Here is a 22,765-nt window from a genome sequence, read left to right as displayed (position 1 = left end):
ATGGCTTGTGTACTGAACTGCATTAATTTAATGCCTAATACAATTTCTATCCAGTCTGTTGGTTTTATATAATTATGACGGACTTAAGAGAGACTTAAAGCAACACACATATATATGTATAAAGGTAAGGCTGCCATCTAGTGGCAAAGCTAATTTAGTTCTGCAGAACGAGCTCATACATATGAAAACGACGTCTATACAATATTTAAGATTCTGGTACAAAGTACAAACATGTTAAAAAAATGTTTTCAAATAGTGACTGTTTATGCAGTTCAGAGGCGTTATGACAGGGAATCAACAGACTCTTTATGAATGCTTTCCAGATCAGTTTTAATCCATTAGTAATTAAAACCTCTGGGCTTCCAGACTCTCTAATCAGCCAATCACATGGCAGCAACTCAGTGCATTTGGTCAAGATGACCTGCTGAAGTTCAAGCTGACTATCAAAGTGCAAACGAAAGGTGATTTGAGTGATTTTAAATGTGTCAGAGTTTTTGCCAAACAGGAAGGTCTGAGTGTTTCAGAAACGGTTGGACTATTCTGATTTTCCCACACAATCACCTCACATTCTATCACATGTCAGAGGTCAGACTGCTTTGACTGATAGGAAAGTAACTCAAATAACCACTCGTTACAACCACAGTATGTAGAAGGGAATCTCTGAATACAGCACCGTGAACCTTGAAGCAGCTGAGCCACGGCAGCAGAAGAGTTTTGAAAGGTTTTCCTTTGGTCATGTTGCACTTTTTAGAGTGAAATAACTGCAAAAATGATTCACACAGCTTAAGTTACCGTGCTCACAAGATGAAATGTTTGCATATCACACATGCAAAGATGCTAAAGTAACAGCAGACACAGGTTACAGCTTCAAAAGCAAACCAACAGCAAAAAAAACCCCAATATTTAAAACTAAAATATTAATTGTTGTTTAATTGTCTTTCATTTAAAAATCTCCCACATTTCAGTGCTCCAGCTCACCCAGTGTGAAAAATGCATGTTCCTCTTTTCATTTTTTAAATAGTTTTCCATTTTTAAGTAACATCACAGTGTGAGGGGCTTACTTGGGGTTATGGGTAAACATTAAACCAAAACCTTTAATCAAGAAATCAGCACATTATTCCACAATGAAAAATAATCATCACTCAGTATTACCATAATTAGCCCCATGCGAGCCAAATGAAACAGCCTGTCCATTAGTGATAATCTAGCTGTAATATAGGAGAAAAACAAAGGAGGTATTTTCTCTGCATTATTTACCTCTTTTGATTTTTCTTATATTATATTCATATTTTTACAGCAGTAGGTCTGAATCCTCCTTACTGCTGATCATTACACCTTTTCTTCCACCATGGAGTAATCAGCTTCATCTAAAAACCTGTTAGTATTTTATTGGTAGTCGATTGAAGTTTACCTGAGCATGAGAGGCAGCAGATGGCCTTCCTCTTTTGTTAGCTGAATAAGTAAAATAAACCAAACTGTTACCCTGGTCTGCAAAATGGATTTGTTTACTCTGTGGCTGTTCAAGTTCTGTGTAACTTTTATGTAGTTTGAAGTAAATTGCCACCATGGCACCTTTCTCACTTTGTCTTCTACAGCAGGGTAACAATAGATTCTTCTAAATTGAAGCCCAAATACGTAAATAGACTCGATGTGCATGTTAGAGATGAATTGCTATGGGATTTGAAAATTCAAAGCCCAAGTTTAGTTTAAGTCTTTGTGGGGCATTATTCAAATTTATTCACCAAAACACTATGGAGACTCTAAACTTGTATCACTTACAATTAATGTAAAAGTAGACTTTAACTTACACGTTTACTATTCGGATTTGGGGAAAAGTCTCAATATAGTTGCCTTCTTTTCATTTTCATTAGAGTCAAGTTTCAACTTGTATTTTAAATAAGCTCCAGCTGCTCAGTTAATCACACGGGGTCCAACAGCGACAGAGGCGGCGCCGCGTGTTTGATTTGGCTGATTTTTACATCAGAAGCTCTTCCTGACCCCAAGGGATTTGTGTTTCCTCCTGGAATCAAATTCATATTAATGACACAAAACGTATATTTTAAACAATCAAACAGAAATAAAGCAAAACAACATCATCATCAATCATATGGTCCTTTTAATGCTTGATCTGAAGATGCTTTTATGGGTTTGAGCGGCCTTTTCATCCCGACAATAAAATCTCGTTTTTGACATCATTTTTGTCTGTTGCAAGTTTGAATCATATCCAGAATGTACAATTACGGGAAGATAAAACTCCGATGACTGGCATTATTTATCTGCATTATCTTTGTTTGCTGACGAAGTCAATTTGTTTTTTATTTTAATATGTTTAGTGAGCAGAATCCATTGAAAACTGAACTTTAAAACTTATAATAACACAGGGGTCACTCTATGTGACTATTCATTTTGTATAGCAATAACATTTACTCAGTATTAAAAGCCCTTAAAAGGGGAAAACTAATAAGAACGAATGCTTTACCAACTCACTGATAATGTCTCTCTTTATTGACACTTAACAGTTAACAAAGAACAGATAGAAATTTAATTCTGTAAGACGAGAAGAGTGCACAAAGTGAACTTGAAGCTGTCTGAAAAGCCATTTCATTTGACGGTAAGACTGGAAATATTTCATGTTGCACGCACTGTGGAGGCAAATCTAACACAGCTGCACTGAGCAACATACATTTAAATAAATAGTGTAACTAGGATCCTGGATAAGACATTAAACGTACCAATGATAGTGTTTAAGCTCTGGGTGGTTCCAGTCACAAAGAGAACATTTTCTCTTTCCATAAAGCCCGCCAAAATAAGAGTCTGTGTAGGTTTTATTTTAATGCATGGAGAAAGCTGTCCTATGACGCATCTCCACTTCTAAAGCCTACTGAGCAGTGTTGCTCTTCACATGCTCTTATCAAATACATAATAAGCTAAAGGCAGGAAATTGAAAAAGCTCTAGCTTTATGTGTGACAACATACTAAAACAGCAAATCTAACTTTTACCTTTTCTCCCTCAGCCGAATTCATCTGACTCATCGCTTCCATTCTTCACTCTCAAGTTCAAAGCTGATAAGCTATGAATATTCCCAGTCATTCCAGTAACAAACATGATAATAAAGCACGATAGGACAGAATAGAAGGAACTTCTGGCCAAAGAAACTCATAACACTAATAGCTTCTTGGCTAGAGGACAAGCTGGAAGGTGATAACATCAGGAAGATGAAACATTTTAACTGTGAGCAAACTTTCACATTTTCCCCCACAAACTGACATAGTGAGTAAGTTGAGAAGTTGTTGTTGCATGTTGTTGAATGTTTTTGCATGATTTCCAGCCTTCTGCAAAGATGACACGTCAAAGCATCTTTTTAAGCCCCTCCTTTCGTTGCAGTGACACAAGAACATCGACTCGATGAGTAGCAGGAGGATTAAAACAGAGAGGTTCAGAGGAAGTCATGTCCAAACTGTGAGACTCTGTGCACCCGAAATCCAGCCGTGCCATGAGCTTCTGTTTTGTGCGGGTGGAAAAAGTGTCTGTGTGATGCATCAGAGGGTTAGCTGAGGAGGTCAGGCTGCAGGCCAATACGCTGAAGGACATCCTCGGGCATGCACAGCACCGGATTCACCGGTTTGATCTGTTCGTCTCCAAGCAGGGAGAGACCTGCAACCCCGAACAGGGTGTGGAAAGGATCCACCTGCAAAGGAGGATTAATAGGAATCAATAAGACTGATTATAGAGAAAATACTACAAAAGTGGGCCACAGAAATGGACCAAAACACTTCGCACTCAGTGTCTTTGAAACCACCTGCTTTACCTCACATGCAAAGACTTTTTTTCAGTCCAAAACATAAATATTCAAATTTAGATTCTTAAAATTCTTCTCACCATATCTCCTGGTCTATCGGCAAAACCTCCCGTCTCCTCGTCTTGACAGGCCAAAATAAACTTTCGCAGCTTGTCTTTGTCAATCCAGCGGATCCTGCCGATGATTTTCAACGAGGCCAAAACCCACCACGAGTAGCACACATCTGGAAGCTGAATGATACCGAAAGTAAACCACAGCTGTTGCACGTATTTTCTGCCACATGCCGGTTCAGAATATGGAGGCAGCAGTCTGCAGAGACACTGAGAGCTCCCTCTACCCACTCCACCTCCTTTAGCTCCACTTTTCTTGGTAGGATATGTCTGAAACACCTCAACTAGGAGGCGTCAAGTCAGTCAGCCCAGTCAGTCTTAGTCAGATGCCTGACAACCTCAACTGCCTCCTTTTGATGTGGAGGAGTGGCTCTACTTTGAGGCCCAAAGAGGACAGAGAACCTAGCCACCCTTTGGAGGAAGCTGATCTCCTCCTTTCAGACACATTAATATTTTATTTAATCTTAAAAACTGTATTTATTACCAGGTAATCCAATAAATCATCAGCCTGTTCAATCTGCATTATTGCTTCTACAGCTCAAACTCTTCAACTGCGAAGGAGTCTGAACTTCAAACTATAAAACCAGATACTTTCATTAAGTAACTCAATACTTCACAGTGTTTGGCACAAACCTTCTCAGGTCGACCATTCAGGCCTCCAGACGGCAGCTGTCTCTCACACAGCCACCACCCCAGCAGGTCAGCGTTCAACTGGTGTAACTGGCCAGTGAGCGACAAGAAGCCAGTGCAGCAGTAAATCTGACAGACAGGAAGGAAAACACCGGAAATTGATTTAAATAACAACTGATCCTAAAGTGCCAAATTCACCACCATCCAGGTTGAACACGTCATCCTTACACTGCAACTGTCTTGGCCTCATTTATAAGTCAGCTTCATTCAACAAGACTGGTGTGCAGGAGCAAATCAGGCAGGAAGTGTCAACTTAACATATCATTCCTTTATTTTATTTTAGGTTGAAACTTAAAAGAGTTTTGCTGCTTTTGTTCAAAAAGATTGATTTACTGTCTGACATCAATTCATTAAAAAATGAAATTGTTATGATTATTGAATCTATTGACAAATAATTGCAATTTTGCTCAATTCTATTTTCTATCAAATAGAAACAAAACACTTCTGAGAGTCTCCAAACTTTTCTGTGGGAGTAAATATCAGTATATCAGTGAACTCACCTGACCAGCATGAGACTCAGAACCAGGTCTGCATCCAAAGCCTCCATCAAAGTTCATACATGACAAAACAAACTCTACGGCTTTGTCAACATTGATCGTGTCCATCTTGCCCTGGGAAACAAAAAACATCTTAAAATGAAGTATAATGAGCTTAAATTAACAGTTTATTAAAACATGCTTGTTAAGACTTAAGAATGAAAGAGCTGTTGAGTCAACTGATGAACTTTGTGATATTGTGTAACTTTATTATTTATTTAGCCTCATTTTATCGACACAAAATAAAGTCCGATGCTCCCACATAACACTGCCGAGTAATGGACTTTCTAAAACAGGTTCAACTATAAAAAGTTTTAAGTTAAATAATAAATCATGTAAATAATAATTTACATGGAAAGACTAACATACATACCAGTAATGCGAGTGTAGCAACAGCGCAGAAGGAAAACCGTGTGTCTATTTCTCCTGCAAAGACAAAAAAAAAAAATTAGAAATATCATTCTTAGCTTTATTTATTTCTTCCCTAACTTAGAAGAACGTGTATTGTGGGATGTGAGAGTAAAACTCACTCACCCCACTTGTCCCCCGCAAAAGAGCCATCTTCCTGCTGCAGCCCTTTGACATATTCCACAACTTTGTCCACATCAATCGCATCTACGCTGTCATACAAGCACAAGATCTGAGGAAGAGAGTTCACAAAATACTAATAAACAAGAGAACATAAAATACACCATGTGCAGACCATTCAAGTTCCTTTACAGACCAGACACTATGGGACACAATTTGAGATGTTTATTTGAGCTAAATATAAGCAGCACTATGAAGAAAAATAAATAAACATCTAGAGGAATAAACACTAGAACTGCTAAAAAATTTTGCTAAAGAGGGGCCAATTCAGAAATATTAAAGCACATATAAATATTTAAAAGTTCAGTGTATCATCTAGAATTAAAGCTGTAGAGAATACGAGAGTAATCTGCTACCTGGACGGCACTGAGGGTGTAGAGCAGGTGGGGGTCATGTCCGATGCTGGCGCTGATGCCTCCACACTCGTGCTGACAAGCTTTGATGAAGTCTACGATCTCCTGCTGGTTCATTCTGGGTAGCTCCCCCATCAGGTCCATCACAGTCAGCCCCCAATAGATGCCGCTCATCCTCAAGTACTCAGACAGCGTGTACTCCTGACAAAACACCAAAGGTCAGCAGCGTTAGTTCAAAAACATTGGCTGCTTTTTAGTGATTGCCCCTCTGAACTCCAAAGTCTACCACAGAAGCTCAACTGGATTGTTATCTGGAGGTTTTGAAGACCACCCATTCAGCGACCCCTTAGAATTTGAGTCCCACACTTTCTCATCCCATTCAGTAACTCCTCATCTTCTTTGGGTAGGATCATTGTCGGCGGGATGACAACGACCACCCTTTTCTTGCAAGTGGCCAAGCCCTGAATAGAAACACAGATATCAAGGCTCTGATGAGGCCTGTACTCACATAGTCGTCCTTTTTGGAGCCGTAGGCAGCGATGTAGTCTGCGTGTTTCTCCAGCAGCAGCGTGCTGGGAGCGTCGGGCTTTATGATCACATCTTTCACCTGGGTCCCCTGAAATTCAACACACATCAACAACACGTCAGACAGCCTTAAAACTCAATAACCTGAAAAAAATCAAACTTGGCTTCTTCCTCTTCATAATCTAGCGCTGAGTTAACCCCTGTTTAGCAGATAAATGGCTGACTGTTAACATGATTCACGGCTTGTTGACAGGCTGCTACATGCTAACATCTTAGCCACTCTGCTAGCTGCTTTCACTGATTAGCGCGCTTGTGTGGGACTAAGTTTGGATAGACTAGAGGAAAGAGCACACTTACATAATATTTTATTGTAATGTTATCCTAAACTACACTCGTTATCACACTAGAAACAGGTCGCTAGTTACCATTCTGACATGATCCGGCGTTTTCCTTCTTCCTCTTCTACAACAATTCGGGCTGTTGGTTTGAAGCGCGTTATTGCCACCTATTGGTTTGGAAGGAGAACTGCAGCCTAAATCCTCATATTTGAAGTGATATTTGTTACTCGAATATATTTAAGCACAAATGTTCAGGTATCTTACTCAAGTCATTTATTTTTGCAGTGTTGGGGGAAAATTTCCCACTGCAATTATTTTTCCATAACCATCATGTGCAACTTCGAGCAAGGCACCACTGAAAACACTATGACCAGCTACATCACTGTGTGGTTTGGAAACTCCACCACCTGAATCACATAGTAAATGCAGCAGAAAAGATCACTGGTTGCTTCATTGCCCTCCCTCCTCAACAACTGTAACACCTGCCTAGCAGTCAGTATTGTGGTGACCTCCCCCATCAGACTGATACACAGCTTCAAAATATTGAACTCCTTCCTTCCTCAACTCACTCCCCACTCTGTCCCCCTAGAAGACTGGATTCTAACAAACCCACACATGAGCAATGTGTCTTACACCTAGCCTTTACATAAAGGACATTAGTGCTGCTGTTGTGTCTTGACTATATTGCTGTTATCTACACATATTACTTCAATTACAGAACTGAAAATGAAGTAGACTTTTTAAAGTTAAAGAAGTTGTTTTAAAAGTCCTTAAATATAATGAATATTTGACAGATTCCTAACAAGTGAAGCTTGCAATAAAAAGAAATAAAATAAATAAATAAATAAAAAAACGACATGGTTGTGAATGCTGTCATTAGGTAATGAGCCCTCTCTCAGCACGTGGAGGACTCAGAAGAAATGAAATTTAGAAAAGACTCAAACTGCTTGTTTATTTAGCAAATGGGAGAAAGGAGAAGAAAAATAAATGTTTAGACTGAATGAAATAATTTATTCAGTGACAATTTATGGACACAATTCTCTATGATGTGACAACGGTCTATCGTCAGCTCATCCACACGTGCCTTGTCTGCACAGGTAAGCCGTAAAGCTGACGCTTTACACTGGATATTCATTTGAAATCTAGAAGAGACAGCAGCTAAATGTAAAATCAAACTGTTTTCAGACAGCATGCAATTTTAAACTCATCAGTATGTTTACACATTCTGGCAAGAAATTCATTTCTACATTTAAAACCTTTTGTTTTTAAAAAACAAGCAAAGATCAGTATGAGAGTCAGAACTGAGAGAAAAGGCTTAGAGTAAGGCATGAAGAAATTAATGACCATTTATCAAACTCCTGATGCAAAGAAGAGTGAATGTGATCAAACACCAATCACACTGTTCAAGTACTGCAGCAACAGAGTAAGGCTGAAGGTTAGAAAAAAGGACTAGGCTTGCACTAACTTTAGTCCCAACAGTTCTGGTTCATCAGCAGAAGCTTCACAGCACAACAGGCAATTGGTAGATCACACTATTAATGCTACACAATAGGCCCCCCACCATCATCATTAACAGAAACTGTTCTGTGATCAGGACATAGCTGTGTCATATTCTGCGACTTGATGGATTGGTGTAACTTATGGCATCGTGAATTCTGAGGCAAAAGGAGGCTGATGAGTCTTGTTGATCTGGATCACTCTTGAAAACCGCAGTAGGATGAAGTGACATTAATGCAAAATTCTGATCGTTATCCTGAGTTCAAGTGGCCAAATAGAACAGAAACAAATACATTATGTATACCAAACACGAAAAGTAAGTTTAAATGATGATGAGCAGACTTCATTTCTTGGCTCTTCCCAGGTGTTCTCGGGCAATAATGAGCCTTTGGATCTGAGCTGTGCCCTCGTAGATCTACAAAAGAAATCAGATTAATTAAAGAAGATGAAGCTGAGATGGTGTAGTAGTGCATAGTTGCACATTATTGTCACCCACCTGGTAGATCTTTGCATCCCTCATGAGCTTCTCTACAGGGTACTCGCTATTGAAGCCGTTGCCTCCAAATATCTGAACAGCATCAGAGGCCACCTGATTGGCGATGTCCCCTGCGAAGGCCTTGGCGATGGAAGCGTAGTAGGTGTTTCTGCGGCCCTGGTCCACCTCCCAGGCAGCACGCTGGTACGCCATCCTAGCCAGCTCTACCTTCATCGCCATCTCAGCCAGGAGGAAGGACACAGCTTGGTGCTGCAAATCAAGAAACAGAAGCACGTTGATCTTTTCTTCATCTGAGTTTAAAACAAAAAGCAGTCCAATTAAGGATACCCAGATTTTAAAGGACAAACAAAATGCATGAACACACCTCAGCAATAACTTTGCCGAAGGTCTTCCTCTCCAGAGCGTAACTGGTGGCTTCGTCGAGTGCCCTCTGTGCCAGGCCGGTAGCTCCTGCTGCCACCTGCATTGGAGCAAATACATGAACCATGCTCAGACAAATCTTCAGCTACAAGTTTAAACTTTTGTCCTTAAATCTGGTGATGTTGCATCCACTGTTGTCCTTGTTTAGTTTCCTGCTGATGTTTTACTACATTTCAAAGTTCCTGTTGTAACAGAGGCAGCTCATAAACTGAAACAAAGCCAGGGTTTTCTTTGGCATTTTGCCTATATAGGATAGAGACAGTGGACTGACAGGAAAGCGGGGAGAGAGGGGGGAAAACAGGCCGCAAAGGGCAGGAGGTCAGACTTGAACCTGGACCGCTGCTTTTCTGGCCATGCAATCACATGGTCAACCACTGAGCCAAACTGGCACCCAATTATCGCCATTTAAATCATGGTTCATATTTGTTAGCACACGTTTGAAAATTTAAGAGCCCACACTAGTGCATCTTTGTACTGCTGAGTCACACTCAAACTACAAGCTCAGAGACAACTTTGATCAATATTAGACAGTGAAAATAATAAGATATTCTCCTTAGCTGCAAGTGTTAATTCTCCAGGAGCACAATATATATCCCTTAAACTGTAGCAAGTTAAATTAGATTCAAATGACAGGGGGGGGGGGGGGGGGGGGGGGGGACCCACTGCTTAACACCTTTAAAGACCAATAACTTCAGATTTTTGCACTCCAATTTCTAATCCTTTTATTTGCAGATATAATTTGATGCCAAAAGATGAATCATGTCTTTACTTCTTGTAAAGATGAAGCTATGCACAGTAGTCGTTACAGATGTTAGGTTTTGTCACAGCTGGAAAACTTACTGGTGGCCTGGTCATGTCAAAGGCACCCATGGCAATTTTGAATCCAGATCCCTCTCCAATCAGGACATTCTCCTTCGGTATTCTCACATCCTCAAAGGTAATGCCCCTCGTGTCAGAACACCTCTGGCCCATGTTCATTTCCTACAGGCACAAAAACAAAATAAAATTTAAAATGGGATACATTTACAAACTGAACATTTTTCCCTCCTTTTATTACATATAATTTTTAACAAACAACGCTATCATTTGCACTACTCAGTAAATTATCTGACATTACACGTCTAATGTTTATAGAACAGAGCATCAAACTTCTCCAACATTTAAAATATGATTTACTCACTGAAGAATGTGCTTAATGTTTTAAAAGACTCTTTTTCAGCTCACCTTCCTTCCTATTTGAATTCCCGGAGTGTCTGCATCCACAATGAAGCCAGTAAAAGCCTTGCTGGCTGAACACTTGGGATCTGAGTTAGTGCGAGCAAGCAGGAAGTACCTAAAAGTATTAGAGACTAAATTACCAGACAGAAGTTGCTGTAGTAGTCAGAGAGTAGTGCAAATTTCAGCATTCAGAGTGGCCTTGAGGACAAATGCCCTTTAAAACTGATCACTACAACTTTGCAATACATCAGCAGCAACTGTGAGCACACACCAGTTAGCTTTCCCTCCGTTGGTGATCCACATCTTCTGCCCATTAACAACATACTCATCGCCCATTTTTACGGCTCGTGTTTTGATGCCAGCCACGTCAGATCCTGCCCCGGGCTCAGTGACACAGTACGCCTGCAGAAACCCACACAGGAGTTAAAATGAGAACAGCAGCACCGTCTTTCATTGCATGTTTGCTGCTGTCAGCACACAGTAGTAAGACACAGAGTTTATGGTCCTTTTTACAAGATAAATAAGGCATGACGGTATAACAAGAAGCACTCTGAACTGCCTTGTTGTTCAAAGTCTCCTACACAAACAAACTTTCCTTCATTTGTTACCATTTATTCTGTAAAGGGTATTAACAAACAAACTTGAAAGTTAAATGCTCTGTCATTGTGTTTGTTGTTGTTGGGTTGATTATTGACGTCACCTGCGCCCACCATATGTTAAGGTGGTGCTTTAAAAAGAGTCACAGCCACAGGTCGTAGAAACTGAAGCCACAGGCTGAAGTGTGTTTGTTTCTGCTACCATATATTAAAGACATTTGTGATGCAACTGCCTGCCAGTGTCCTTCAAAGTTTTAGGTGGGTCATAGCGACTTAAAGATTACAAAAGTTCCTATAAAGAAGAACTTTCTGTGATAAAGCTCAAGAAGCGTCTACAGGAGGTGCTGGATTATACGCATGGAACATCAAACTGGCGATCCCAGTGGATGGAAAGGATGCACAGAGAGCACAAAAGGGTAGGCAACCAGTCATCAGACGGGCTCTCCACTGAAGTAGTGATCCACTTTTTAGCATCACCGAGCAGAACGGTTTGCACCAAAAAAAAAAAAAAAAAAAAAGTCATCTACAACAAGGTTCACAGAGTGGCAGGAGGTACAGATGGACACGCAAAGAGGACTTCAGGACATCCAGCATAAATCAACTTATCCAAACAGACAGTTAAGTAATCAGGAATTATCTTCTTTTTAAACCATCTTAAAAAATAAAAAATGTCAATTTACAAGCAACACTTAATTGCAATAACACCAAATTATTTCAATGAATGTAAAGACTCTGGACACCACTCCCTCTGTACAAACCATTTACCAAAATGAGGAGCAAACAATTAGTGGATTACAATTAAGAAATTAAAATCTAGGAAATTCTTTATTTGCACCAGAATCTAATGCCTCTGTATCAACTTTGTTGTTTAGTTGAAGAAGAAGTTAAGTTCTTTTTGTTTTTCCTAGAGCAACAAAATGTTCTTTTTAAAATTCTCGCTGCATGAAAGGCTCTAAAAGATCTCTCAGTTATGATTTGTCATTTGCTAATGTTGATAAAAGGTCATCCAGTAGTGCTGCTAGATAAGCTCGTGAGTCCACTGAATATTACAGATTTCCACTGAGGTCTACGGAAGTCCGTCCACAGAATTCCTCATTAAATTAGCAGAAACAGTTTAGTAAGAACTCTCCCTTACAGAAACAGGAAGTCTCACTGGGTAGCCCTTTCAGTCCCAATTATGGAAATTCATTCATGGAGAAGTTTGAGCCTGATCATCTCCTGCTTATCCAGGGCCAGGTCTCAGAGGCAGCAGCCCAAGCAGAAGAGCCCAGACCTCCCTCTCCCCAGCCACCTCCTCCAGCTCATGGCACACCGAGGTGTGCCCAGGCCAGCCAAAAGACATAATCTCTGCCTCCTCCTGGTAGGACATGCCCAGAACGCCTTACCCAAGAGGCACCAAGAAGGAATCTCAATCAGATCCTCAAACCATATCAGCTTGCTCATTGTGCCATATGGCAACGGCACCTCTGCTCGGACTCCCTCCCAAATGACTGAAATTCTCACCCCATCACCAAGGAAGGGGCCAGCCAGTCCAGAGAAAACCACCACTTGCATCCACATCTTATTTTTTTTGGTCACTACCCAGAGCTCATAGCCATAAGTGAGGTTAGTGATTTAGAGGGATAAATCAACAGCCTCCAGCTGACACTGCAGAGGCTCGCACCCAAGTGTGAAACAGCAAGAATGAGAATTAGCACCTAAAAATATGACGCCATCATTCTCCACAAGAAACACCTGAACTGAATGTTTGTAAGTACTTTAATTCTAGATGACAGTTTGGCACATTGACACTTAACTAAAATCAAGAGTAGTAACCATGACAGTTAAAGATCTAATATTTCCCTATCAAATATTACAGAGGAAAGAAATATTCCTTAAAATATATGAGGGCACTCTTATCTGTATGCATGTTCTGCAGTAGATGATTGAACTACTGCAGAACAAGCAATATCACTAGATGCTGCATTCTTCCAAATATCAAATCATGTCATCGTTTCCAATTAAATACTTACACACATGAGAGGCTCCTCAGTCAGCCGTCCCAGGTATTTCTTCTTCTGTGCATCACTGCCAGCAATAATGACAGGCATTTGCTGTGTGGGGGAAAACAGATACAGTTCATTCTAACACAGCTACTCTTCTCCTCTGTGCTCAATATGCATGAAATAAACTTTGGGAAAACATCATTAGCCTTATTTTCTTAACATGAAATACTTTTGTACGTGTGAATCTAAACAGCTGGCTGATGAACAGTCAAAAGCCGGCTCCAGAGAGCCCGTGATGGCTGATTACATAAACCCCCAAGTTTCCCCCCGGGTTCAAAATAACCTTTTAATCATCCCTGATAGGAGTTCTGTCCTGCTGCCAAACTCTTGTTTATTGGCTTTCGTTTTAAATTGTCTTCTTGGTAAATGGACTGTATTTGTATAGCGCTTTACTTCCGTAAGGACCCCAAAGCGCTTTACACTACATTCAGTCATCCACCCATTCACACACACTGGTGATGGCAAGCTACATTATAGCCACAGCTGCCCTGGGGCGCACTGACAGAGGTACCTGCTCCGATTCCTGTCCATATGTACTGAAAAATTATGCCTCTCTGGCTAAGACTTCTCCTTTTCCCTTACTTTAGGAGACATTTTCTCCTCTGAATGTGGAATGAGAGTCAGATTCTGATAATATATGGCCCCTTGAAGCAAAATTGTATTTGTAATAATTTGCTAAATAAACAATATGCTTGTTTATTTAGGGTGTGCTGGGAACGTCTAGCAGAGGCCCCAGTCCGCGAGATCTTCAACGCACACCTCCGGCAGAGCTTCAACAGCATTCCGAGGGAGACTGGGGACATTGAGTCCGAATGGACCATGTTCAGCGTCTCCATTGCCGAAGCTGCTGCATTGAGCTGCGGCCGCAAGGTGGTTGGTGCCTGCCGTGGTGGTAATCCCCGAACCAAATGGTGGACACCAGAGGTGAAGGGAGCCACCAGGCTGAAGAAGGAGGCCTATCGGGCTTGGTTAGCCTGTGGGACTCCGGAGGCAGCCGACAGGTATCGACAGGCCAAGCGGAATGCGGCTCGGGCAGTGGCTGAAGCAAAAACTCGGGTGTGGGAGGAGTTCGGAGAGGCCATGGAAAAAGACTTTCGGACTGCCTCGAAGAGATTCTGGCAAACCGTCAGGCGTCTCAGGAGGGGAAAGCGGTGCTCTACCTGCACTGTGTATAGTGCTGGCGGAGCGCTGTTGACGTCGACTGAGAAAATTGTCGGGCGGTGGAAGGAATACTTCGAGGACCTCCTTAATCCCACTGACACGTCTTCCGGGGAGGAAGCAGAGTCTGGGGATGAGGGGTGTGACCCACCGATTTCCGGGGGCGAGGTCACTGAGGCAGTTAAACAACTCCTTGGTGGCAGAGCCCCTGGTGTCGATGAGGTCCGCCCCGAGTTCCTGAAGGCTCTGGACGTTGTAGGGCTGTCTTGGTTGACACGTCTCTGCAATGTTGCGTGGAGATCAGGGGCAGTACCTGTGGACTGGCAGACCGGGGTGGTGGTCCCCATCTTCAAGAAGGGGGACCGGAGGGTGTGTTCCAACTACAGGGGGATCACACTCCTCAGCCTCCCCGGGAAAGTCTATGCCAGGGTGCTGGAGAGGAGGGTTCGTCCGCTAGTCGAACCTCGGATACAGGAGGAACAATGCGGTTTTCGTCCTGGTCGCGGAACACTGGACCAGCTCTTTGTCCTCTCGAGGATACTTGAGGGTGCATGGGAGTTTGCCCAACCAGTCTACATGTGTTTTGTGGACCTGGAGAAGGCATTCGACCGTGTCCCTCGGGGCGTCCTGTGGGAGGTGTTGCGCGAGTATGGGGTGTCTGGCCCATTGCTACGGGCCATTCAATCCCTATACAACCGTTGCAAGAGCTTGGTTCGCATTGCCGGCAATAAGTCGGACTCGTTCCCGGTGGGTGATGGGCTCCGCCAAGGCTGCCCTTTGTCTCCGGTTCTGTTCATAATTTTTATGGACAGGATTTCTAGGCGCAGCCAAGTGGCGGAGGGCTTTCGCTTTGGTGGCCTCAGAATCTCATCTCTGATTTTTGCGGATGATGTGGTTCTGTTGGCTTCATCGGGTGAGGGCCTCCAGCTCGCACTGGAGCGGTTCGCAGCCGAGTGTAACGCAGCGGGAATGAGGATCAGCACCTCCAAATCTGAGGCCATGGTTCTCAGCCGGAAAAGGGTGGAGTGCCCACTCCGGGTCGGGGATGAGTTCCTGCCCCAAGTGGAGGAGTTCAAGTATCTCGGGGTCTTGTTCGCGAGTGATGGGAGAAGGGAGCTGGAGATCGACAGACGGATTGGGGCTGCGGCTGCAGTAATGCGGACGCTGCACCGGTCAGTCGTGGTGAAGAGGGAGCTGAGTGTAAAAGCGAAGCTCTCAATTTACCGGTCGATCTACGTCCCTACCCTCACCTATGGCCACGAGCTGTGGGTAGTGACCGAAAGAACGAGATCGCGGATACAAGCGGCGGAAATGAGCTTCCTCCGAAGGGTGGCTGGCCTCTCCCTTAGAGATAGGGTGAGAAGTTCGGCCATCCGGGAGGGGCTTAGAGTAGAGCAGCTGCTGCTCCACATCGAAAGGAGCCAGCTGAGGTGGTTCGGGCATCTGGCAAGGATGCCCCCTGGGCGCCTCCTGGGCGAGGTGTTCCAGGCATGTCCCACCGGGAGGAGGCCCCGGGGCAGACCCAGGACACGCTGGAGAGATTATATCTCTCGGCTGGCCTGGGAACGCCTTGGTATTCCCCCGGACAAGCTGGAGGAGGTGGCTGGGGAGAGGGAGGTCTGGACCTCTTTGCTTAGGCTGCTACCCCCGCGACCCGACCTCGGATAAGCGGATGAAGATGGATGGATGGAACAATATGCTTGGCAGCAGTCCGTTTTTGGTGGATCAGTTGCAACAACAGGTTCTAAAACATATTTAAACAAGTTACAAAGCCAGTTTAAAGGCTCTAAATCTGGTTCTAGGTTTGTGTCTTGGTGGGCCTTAAATAAATAAATAAATAAATAAATAAATAAATAAATAAGCAAGCTGTGAATAACTTACTCCGAGAGAGTTTGCCTCCATGGCAGTTTGCATCCCTGTGCATCCATAAGCCAGTTCCTCTGTGATGAGGCAGCTGTCAAAGCTCGACAAACCCATTCCACCTGAAAACAAAGAGGAACAAATAAGGTTTTCAAATGCAGTGTTCAGTGTGTCGAGTTTCCTGAAATTAACACATGTCCACTGCCATTTTCCCCCAGGAACAGCAAACATGGTCACACTAGGCAACAACATTACAGCTATCTGTATTATCTCTTTATGTAAAGGCAACATGTATGGTATGATGGAGACTGCACTAATATTTTACCTGTGAATGAATCTCATCCATGCAAAGCAAAGTTTAGAATGAGCCACTAAATTTCAAATAAGAATGCAACACACCATATTCCTGTGGAATGTGACCGTTAACCAGACCAAGCTCCCACGCCTTCTTGATGATGGGGAAAGGATACTGTAAAGGGAGACAACATGTCAGTGTTACCACTTTTAATTTCGTTGTACCTGTAACAATGACAAAGACATTATGTTTCTGATTGTGATTCTACTAAGCCTCTAACAATCATGCCAAAGGAAAAAAAATAGAAAGGTTAAAGACAAGTCTGTGTACACAAGCAAATATCCACACACACACACACACACACACACTTTTTGTCCGCTAGAGTGGGATTTTCACGGCATATTCTGCACCAAAATCTGTGCGTTCATCATTTGTTTGAAGCCAGCTCACCTCCTGCAACCACTTTTCTGAGAATATGCGATTCTTTTGTGGTTCGGACTCCTGACATTTCTTTGTAAGTGGAGGAACACCAAAGTAACTGCTTATAGGAGCTTGCTTCTTCGACATCTTTACGACTTCTAAACAAATGTCTGTCCTCCTCCAGAAAATCTTATGTACGCAAACACGCGTTGCAACTTCTTATCTGATGCGCGTCTTTTATTTTGACAGCGAATGCGCACCTGCGGACCACTTATGTGCACCCCTGACTATAGACCTACTAAGTGATAACCGTAATTGAAAATCTCTACAGACATCAACAGTACAAGCACATCTACATATATGAAGTAAAAAAAAAAATTTTTTTTTAAAAATTTGACAATCGCTACAGCAGCCCAATCCTCGCTTTACTCACTTCACCACTCTTGTCATAAGCAGGAGCAACAGGTATGATCTCTTCTCGTGCAAACCTCCTCGCCAACTGCTGGAACTCCTTCTGCTGATCGGTCAACTCTGTGGGCCAAAGAAGCAACAAAGCATTTTAGCTTTATTTTAATAGATCCCTATAAACTACATCACTGGAGCGGTTATTTGCTAAACAAGAATTTCATGCATCAGTTACATGAGACCCTACTTTAAAAACAAAATGATATTACCAAGGCCTACAGCCTATTTACCAAATGAGAAGCCAAGGGGTGGAGCAGGGCTGCTGGAAGATGCTGTGGCACTGGCTGTAGCTGTAGAAGAGCTCTGCAGACGGATCCCACACCGCACACCAGCTCTGAGGACCTGTATGTAAAAAATATAGGTATGCATCAGACAGTTTGTGACACCTCACACCTGTTAAATTAAAAACTTAAGAATCATTAATCACCACCCATGAAAATGACACAAAAAGCCTAATGTGAGGGCACTTTCTTAGCACTGCGAGTTTCCTGTTCGTGAATTCTTTACTCATATTCATAAGCCTGTGAGCCGTGGTAATGTTTGGCTGCAACCCAGGAATAGGAGCATTAATGGTTGAGTTATTTGTCTTTTACTGCCGTGTTTGACAGTTGTGTCTTCATATTCCTGTTTACTTCTGTAACAGTGCTTTTCAATCGCTTGTTTGTTTGCTGAGATGTAACATTGAGATTTATAAAGGGGTAGAGTCTGTCTCTTAAATTTCTTTGAAAACTCCAATGTTGCCTAGTCCAATTTAAAAAGGTAAACCTTTTGGTGTAACTAATGCGTATTTTGACAATATAAAATTACGTGTAGATTTAGGAGAAACCTTTTTACATGTAGACTAAATGAACATTCCTCTGATAACGTCTCATAACGCTACAGCACTGAGCTAGCTAACGCTAGCGTGTGACGTAGTCGCTAAACGTGCAGAAAATCGGATGAAGATCGATAAACTGTCAATCGGGAGGTGCTCACAGAAAATCTTTAAGGAGTTAACCCACAACAGAGACAGGTAGATCATTGTTAAGATAGAGAATTTTACCTTGTTCAGCAGCATTGTTATTGCACCAGAGGACTCTCTACACTAACCGTGTTCTACCTTTGCCCTACTTCTACATAAGCGTCCTCTCACCCAATCAAAGCAGTGACATTAGTCACGTGTCATTGGTTGGCCGTGACTGTGACTTTTACCCCAGTTAGTTACTTAAAAGCTTCACCTTACAGCAGATATCACTTTAAAATGCGTTAAAGCACAGAAAGATTACTTTAGCCAAATAAAACGAAACTAAACCTAGATGTTTTTCCCCCAAAAAATAATCATTAACTAAAATAAAACACGACCAAGATTAGGATTTAGTGCACATTTATGGAGAATTTGTACAGGTGGAAAGTAACGAAGTACAAATACTTAGTTACTGTACTTAAGTAGAATTTTCAGGCATCTGTACCTAACTTGAGTAGTTTTGTTTTCTGACAACTTTTTACATTTACTCCCTACATTTTTAAACAAATATCTGTACTATCTACTCCTTACATTTCAAAACAGACTTTACTTTTGACTTAACGCATTTGAGGGAACTTATTATTATTATTTCAAACATCAAACCAATTTCACCATAAACAGTGACGCATGAAAGGCAATCCTGTTCTCTGTGGTATTTAATAAACTGAAAATTTAAAGCTCACTTGTAAGTCCTGTGTTTTTTAATCAGATGTTAGAATCAGATTTTTTTTCATATTGTGAAACCTGCTGCAAAACAAACCATAGCAGACTAACTGTGTTTTTAAAAGGTTGCATTAAAATCCGCTGCTTTTTAGCACAGGGTAAACAGGTTAGCTGGTTGTACTGTGATGGATTTAAAGTTACGGTGTGTGAATGGTGAACAGTGGTTGTGGTGCTCATGGTCAGAGTCAGGTCACATCAAGTGTAGCTGAGATGAATTTGAATTTAAGCTGATGATGCTTAGATTCATTGACTGAATTCCACCTTCATACAAACTGTACTGTCTAATATAAAGGCAGCATAAACAGTGTGCTGTCAGTGCAGAGGATGGAAATCAGCCAGGCCAACATTAAACATCTGCTGACATCTTGTTGAATTTAGGTGTGCAAGAAAATCTACTCATAAGAAATTACTGCGAGTTGTGATTCTTTTCTCCACACTGAGCCACTACAACTAATTTTAGGTTTCCCCCTCCTGCTGAATCCCACTTTAACCTCGTTCCTACTCGTTTTCCTGTTAAGAGGCAAAGTCAGTGTGATCAACTATATTATTATTGTGTATTATTATTATTGAGACAACACAATCAAAGGTTCTGAATATTTTGAAATGATTTAATAATTTAGGTGAGCTTATTGATCCAAATATCAATAGTATCAGTACCACCACTGCTATTGGTACTGGATCAATACTAGCACAATAGTATCAATACTTCATGCTCATTAAAAAAATGTTCAAAAAGCTCTTCCCAGGAGGGTGACACGGTTGCCCCCCTGGTGGTCTTCCTCGGGTCCTCGTACTCTGGGACCTCTGGATGTCTAGGGCCTGGATCTCCTCCATACCTGCTTCATGCTCTGGGGGACGGGGCTATGGCTCCCCACACTCCGTGCTGATCCACACAGGTGTTCACAAACACAAACTACACCTTTGTTGGCTGCTACCTCAAATCACATTGTGCGCTGTCAATCATGCGTACTGCACAGTAACATGTAATATTTAGTATCTACTGTTAGCTACTGTTAGCTACTTTATTGTGATGGTGTTGTATTTATTATGTTGCTCTTTTTTGTTTGTTTTCTCTTCTGTTTTTTCTTATCTCCATACAGGTGATCCAGGTGTTTTGTTTGTTTTTCAATTCTTTCTTTCCCCTTTCTCACCGTCTCTTCTCCCCTCTATTTTTCTTTCTCTCCCTCTCTTTCTTTCATTCTTTCTCCCTGTCCTATCCCCCAGTCATGTCTACCCCGTCTGTAACAACCGAAAATCAAGTAAAATAAATACTTAATTATAATAAAGGTCAATCAAATATGACAAGGCCATGATGATCCAATTGGTAAAGTAAATCCGCTTGGCATCTTTCTTGGCCTTCAGACAACAATTCTGATGGCTAAAGATCCAAACGGGACAGGCAAAAAAAAAAAAAGAAAGAAGAAGTGGCAGGATGTACTGTGAAGTGTACAGGGCTCTACTCTGCACAGATTCAAAAAAATGCTGCAAAACTGATACTGCAAAAGCAACCTGAGAGTTTCTCAAACTAAAGAAATGAGATATTCTTTAATGGTCAAGTCAACCCAACAGAGCATGCTTTTCAGGCCTGGCAGAGCAGGACAGGACAGGTGATGTCCATGAGTTTTTCAGCTATTGACTACAAAAGGTGTCTATGATACAGTTACTAAATGATTTTGAAGTACTGCATCTGTTTTCTGGACAGGAAACACTCAAACTCTCTATTAAAAGTTGAGTAGTTTTGAATATTTGCAAAACATATTTTAGTCTATCGAACACATTTTAATATTACAGGGAGTGCAGAATTATTAGGCAAGTTGTATTTTTGAGGAATAATTTTATTATTGAACAACAACCATGTTCTCAATGAAACCAAAAAACTCATTAATATCAAAGCTGAATGTTCTTGGAAGTAGTTTTTAGTTTGTTTTTAGTTTTAGCTATTTTAGGGGGATATCTGTGTGTGCAGGTGACTATTACTGTGCATAATTATTAGGCAACTTAACAAAATACAAATATATACCCATTTCAATTATTTATTTTTACCAGTGAAACCAATATAACATCTCCACATTCACAAATATACATTTCTGACATTCAAAAACAAAACAAAAACAAATCAGCGACCAATATAGCCACCTTTCTTTGCAAGGACACTCAAAAGCCTGCCATCCATGGATTCTGTCAGTGTTTTGATCTGTTCACCATCAACATTGCGTGCAGCAGCAACCACAGCCTCCCAGACACTGTTCAGAGAGGTGTACTGTTTTCCCTCCTTGTAAATCTCACATTTGATGATGGACCGCAGGTTCTCAATGGGGTTCAGATCAGGTGAACAAGGAGGCCATGTCATTAGTTTGTCTTCTTTTATACCCTTTCTTGCCAACCACGCTGTGGAGTACTTGGACGCGTGTGATGGAGCATTGTCCTGCATGAAAATCACGCTTTTCTTGAAGCATGCAGACTTCTTCCTGTACCACTGCTTGAAGAAGGTGTCTTCCAGAAACTGGCAGGAGGACTGGGAGTTGAGCTTGACTCCATCCTCAACCCAAAAAGGCCCCACAAGCTCATCTTTGATGATACCAGCCCAAACCAGTACTCCACCTCCACCTTGCTGGCGTCTGAGTCGGACTGGAGCTCTCTGCCCTTTACCAATCCAGCCACGGGCCCATCCATCTGGCCCATCAAGACTCACTCTCATTTCATCAGTCCATCAGTGGTCGTCTTTCAGCCTTTCTTACCTTGGCCATGTCTCTGAGTATTGCACACCTTGTGCTTTTGGGCACTCCAGTGATGTTGCAGCTCTGAAATATGGCCGAACTGGTGGCAAGTGGCATCTTGGCAGCTGCACGCTTGACTTTTCTCAGTTCATGGGCAGTTATTTTGCGCCTTGGTTTTTCCACACGCTTCTTGCGACCCTGTTGACTATTTTGAATGAAACGCTTGATTGTTCGATGATCACGCTTCAGAAGCTTTGCAATTTTGAGACTGCTGCATCCCTCTGCAAGATATCTCACTATTTTTGACTTTTCTGAGCCTGTCAAGTCCTTCTTTTGACCCACCATGCCAAAGGAAAGGACGTTGCCTAATAATTATGCACACCTGATATAGGGTGTTGATGTCATTAGACCACACCCCTTCTCATTACAGAGATGCACATCACCTAATATGCTTAATTGGTAGTAGGCTTTCGAGCCTATACAGCTTGGAGTAAGACAACATGCATGAAGAGGATGATGTGGACAAAATACTCATTTGCCTAATAATTCTGCACTCCCTGTAGACAAGAATAACACAAGTAAATAAAAAAAATTGCAGATTTTAAATGATGATTTCATAACCATGTCTTCTTGGGAAGCTGAGTTAAACTAACTACTGCCAGACTCAAGAAGTTATTTAAATAGAACCTGCCTGACAAAGTGACAGAGACTAAAACAAACACATTGTGTCTCCCATGATCTAAAGAAACAGGTGACAAACAAAGTCATTGACATCTATCAGCCTGGAAAGAGTTACAAAGCAATTTCTCAGGCTTTGGGACTCCAGTGATCCATTGTGAGAGTCATTATCTGCAAATAGAGAAATCCTGGAACAGCAGTGAACCTTCTCAGGAGTCAACGCTTCGACTTCAA

The 22,765-nt window shown here is 41.9% G+C and overlaps 2 protein-coding genes across 3 annotated transcripts; both read right to left on the bottom strand.

The window, feature by feature from the left end:
- Positions 1-2,483: 2,483 nt before the first annotated feature.
- Positions 2,484-7,129, bottom strand: rabggtb (Rab geranylgeranyltransferase subunit beta). 2 transcript variants are annotated; one of them, XM_004555220.2, is made up of 9 exons: positions 7,028-7,129; positions 6,586-6,693; positions 6,081-6,278; positions 5,671-5,776; positions 5,510-5,562; positions 5,101-5,211; positions 4,544-4,669; positions 3,881-4,030; positions 2,484-3,689 (listed from the first exon to the last, which is right to left on the bottom strand). In XM_004555220.2, the coding sequence occupies exons 1-9, from the start codon at positions 7,028-7,030 to the stop codon at positions 3,549-3,551; spliced, it is 996 nt and encodes a 331-aa protein (XP_004555277.1). In that variant the 5' UTR covers positions 7,031-7,129; the 3' UTR covers positions 2,484-3,548. The 2 variants fall into 2 exon arrangements, with proteins under 2 accessions (XP_004555277.1, XP_014268668.1); XM_014413182.2 differs by having other exon boundaries at positions 6,960-7,037.
- An 801-nt stretch (positions 7,130-7,930) lies between these two features.
- On the bottom strand, positions 7,931-18,579 carry acadm (acyl-CoA dehydrogenase medium chain). The gene is made up of 12 exons (XM_004555219.2): positions 18,453-18,579; positions 17,641-17,752; positions 17,379-17,476; positions 16,630-16,699; positions 16,252-16,352; positions 13,180-13,260; positions 10,843-10,973; positions 10,578-10,686; positions 10,194-10,334; positions 9,298-9,393; positions 8,934-9,182; positions 7,931-8,852 (listed from the first exon to the last, which is right to left on the bottom strand). The coding sequence occupies exons 1-12, from the start codon at positions 18,465-18,467 to the stop codon at positions 8,781-8,783; spliced, it is 1,275 nt and encodes a 424-aa protein (XP_004555276.1). The 5' UTR covers positions 18,468-18,579; the 3' UTR covers positions 7,931-8,780.
- Between the last annotated feature and the right edge of the window lie 4,186 nt (positions 18,580-22,765).

The sequence above is a fragment of the Maylandia zebra genome, linkage group LG18, assembly GCF_041146795.1.
Source record: "Maylandia zebra isolate NMK-2024a linkage group LG18, Mzebra_GT3a, whole genome shotgun sequence".
Taxonomy (NCBI): Eukaryota; Metazoa; Chordata; class Actinopteri; order Cichliformes; family Cichlidae; genus Maylandia; species Maylandia zebra.
Note: the sequence above shows the minus strand (reverse complement) of the source record. Positions and strands in the feature narration are given on the sequence as shown.

Excerpts from the sequence above, each read along its gene's own strand:
- rabggtb (XM_004555220.2), bottom strand. Across the intron at positions 6,279-6,585 it reads GCTCCAAAAAGGACGACTAT|GAGTACACGCTGTCTGAGTA; the intron begins GTGAGTACAGGC and ends GTGTTTTGTCAG. Across the intron at positions 5,777-6,080 it reads ACACCCTCAGTGCCGTCCAG|ATCTTGTGCTTGTATGACAG; the intron begins GTAGCAGATTAC and ends TCTCTTCCTCAG.
- acadm (XM_004555219.2), bottom strand. Across the intron at positions 16,353-16,629 it reads TCACATTCCACAGGAATATG|GTGGAATGGGTTTGTCGAGC; the intron begins GTGTGTTGCATT and ends CTTTGTTTTCAG. Across the intron at positions 8,853-8,933 it reads GGGATGCAAAGATCTACCAG|ATCTACGAGGGCACAGCTCA; the intron begins GTGGGTGACAAT and ends TTTCTTTTGTAG.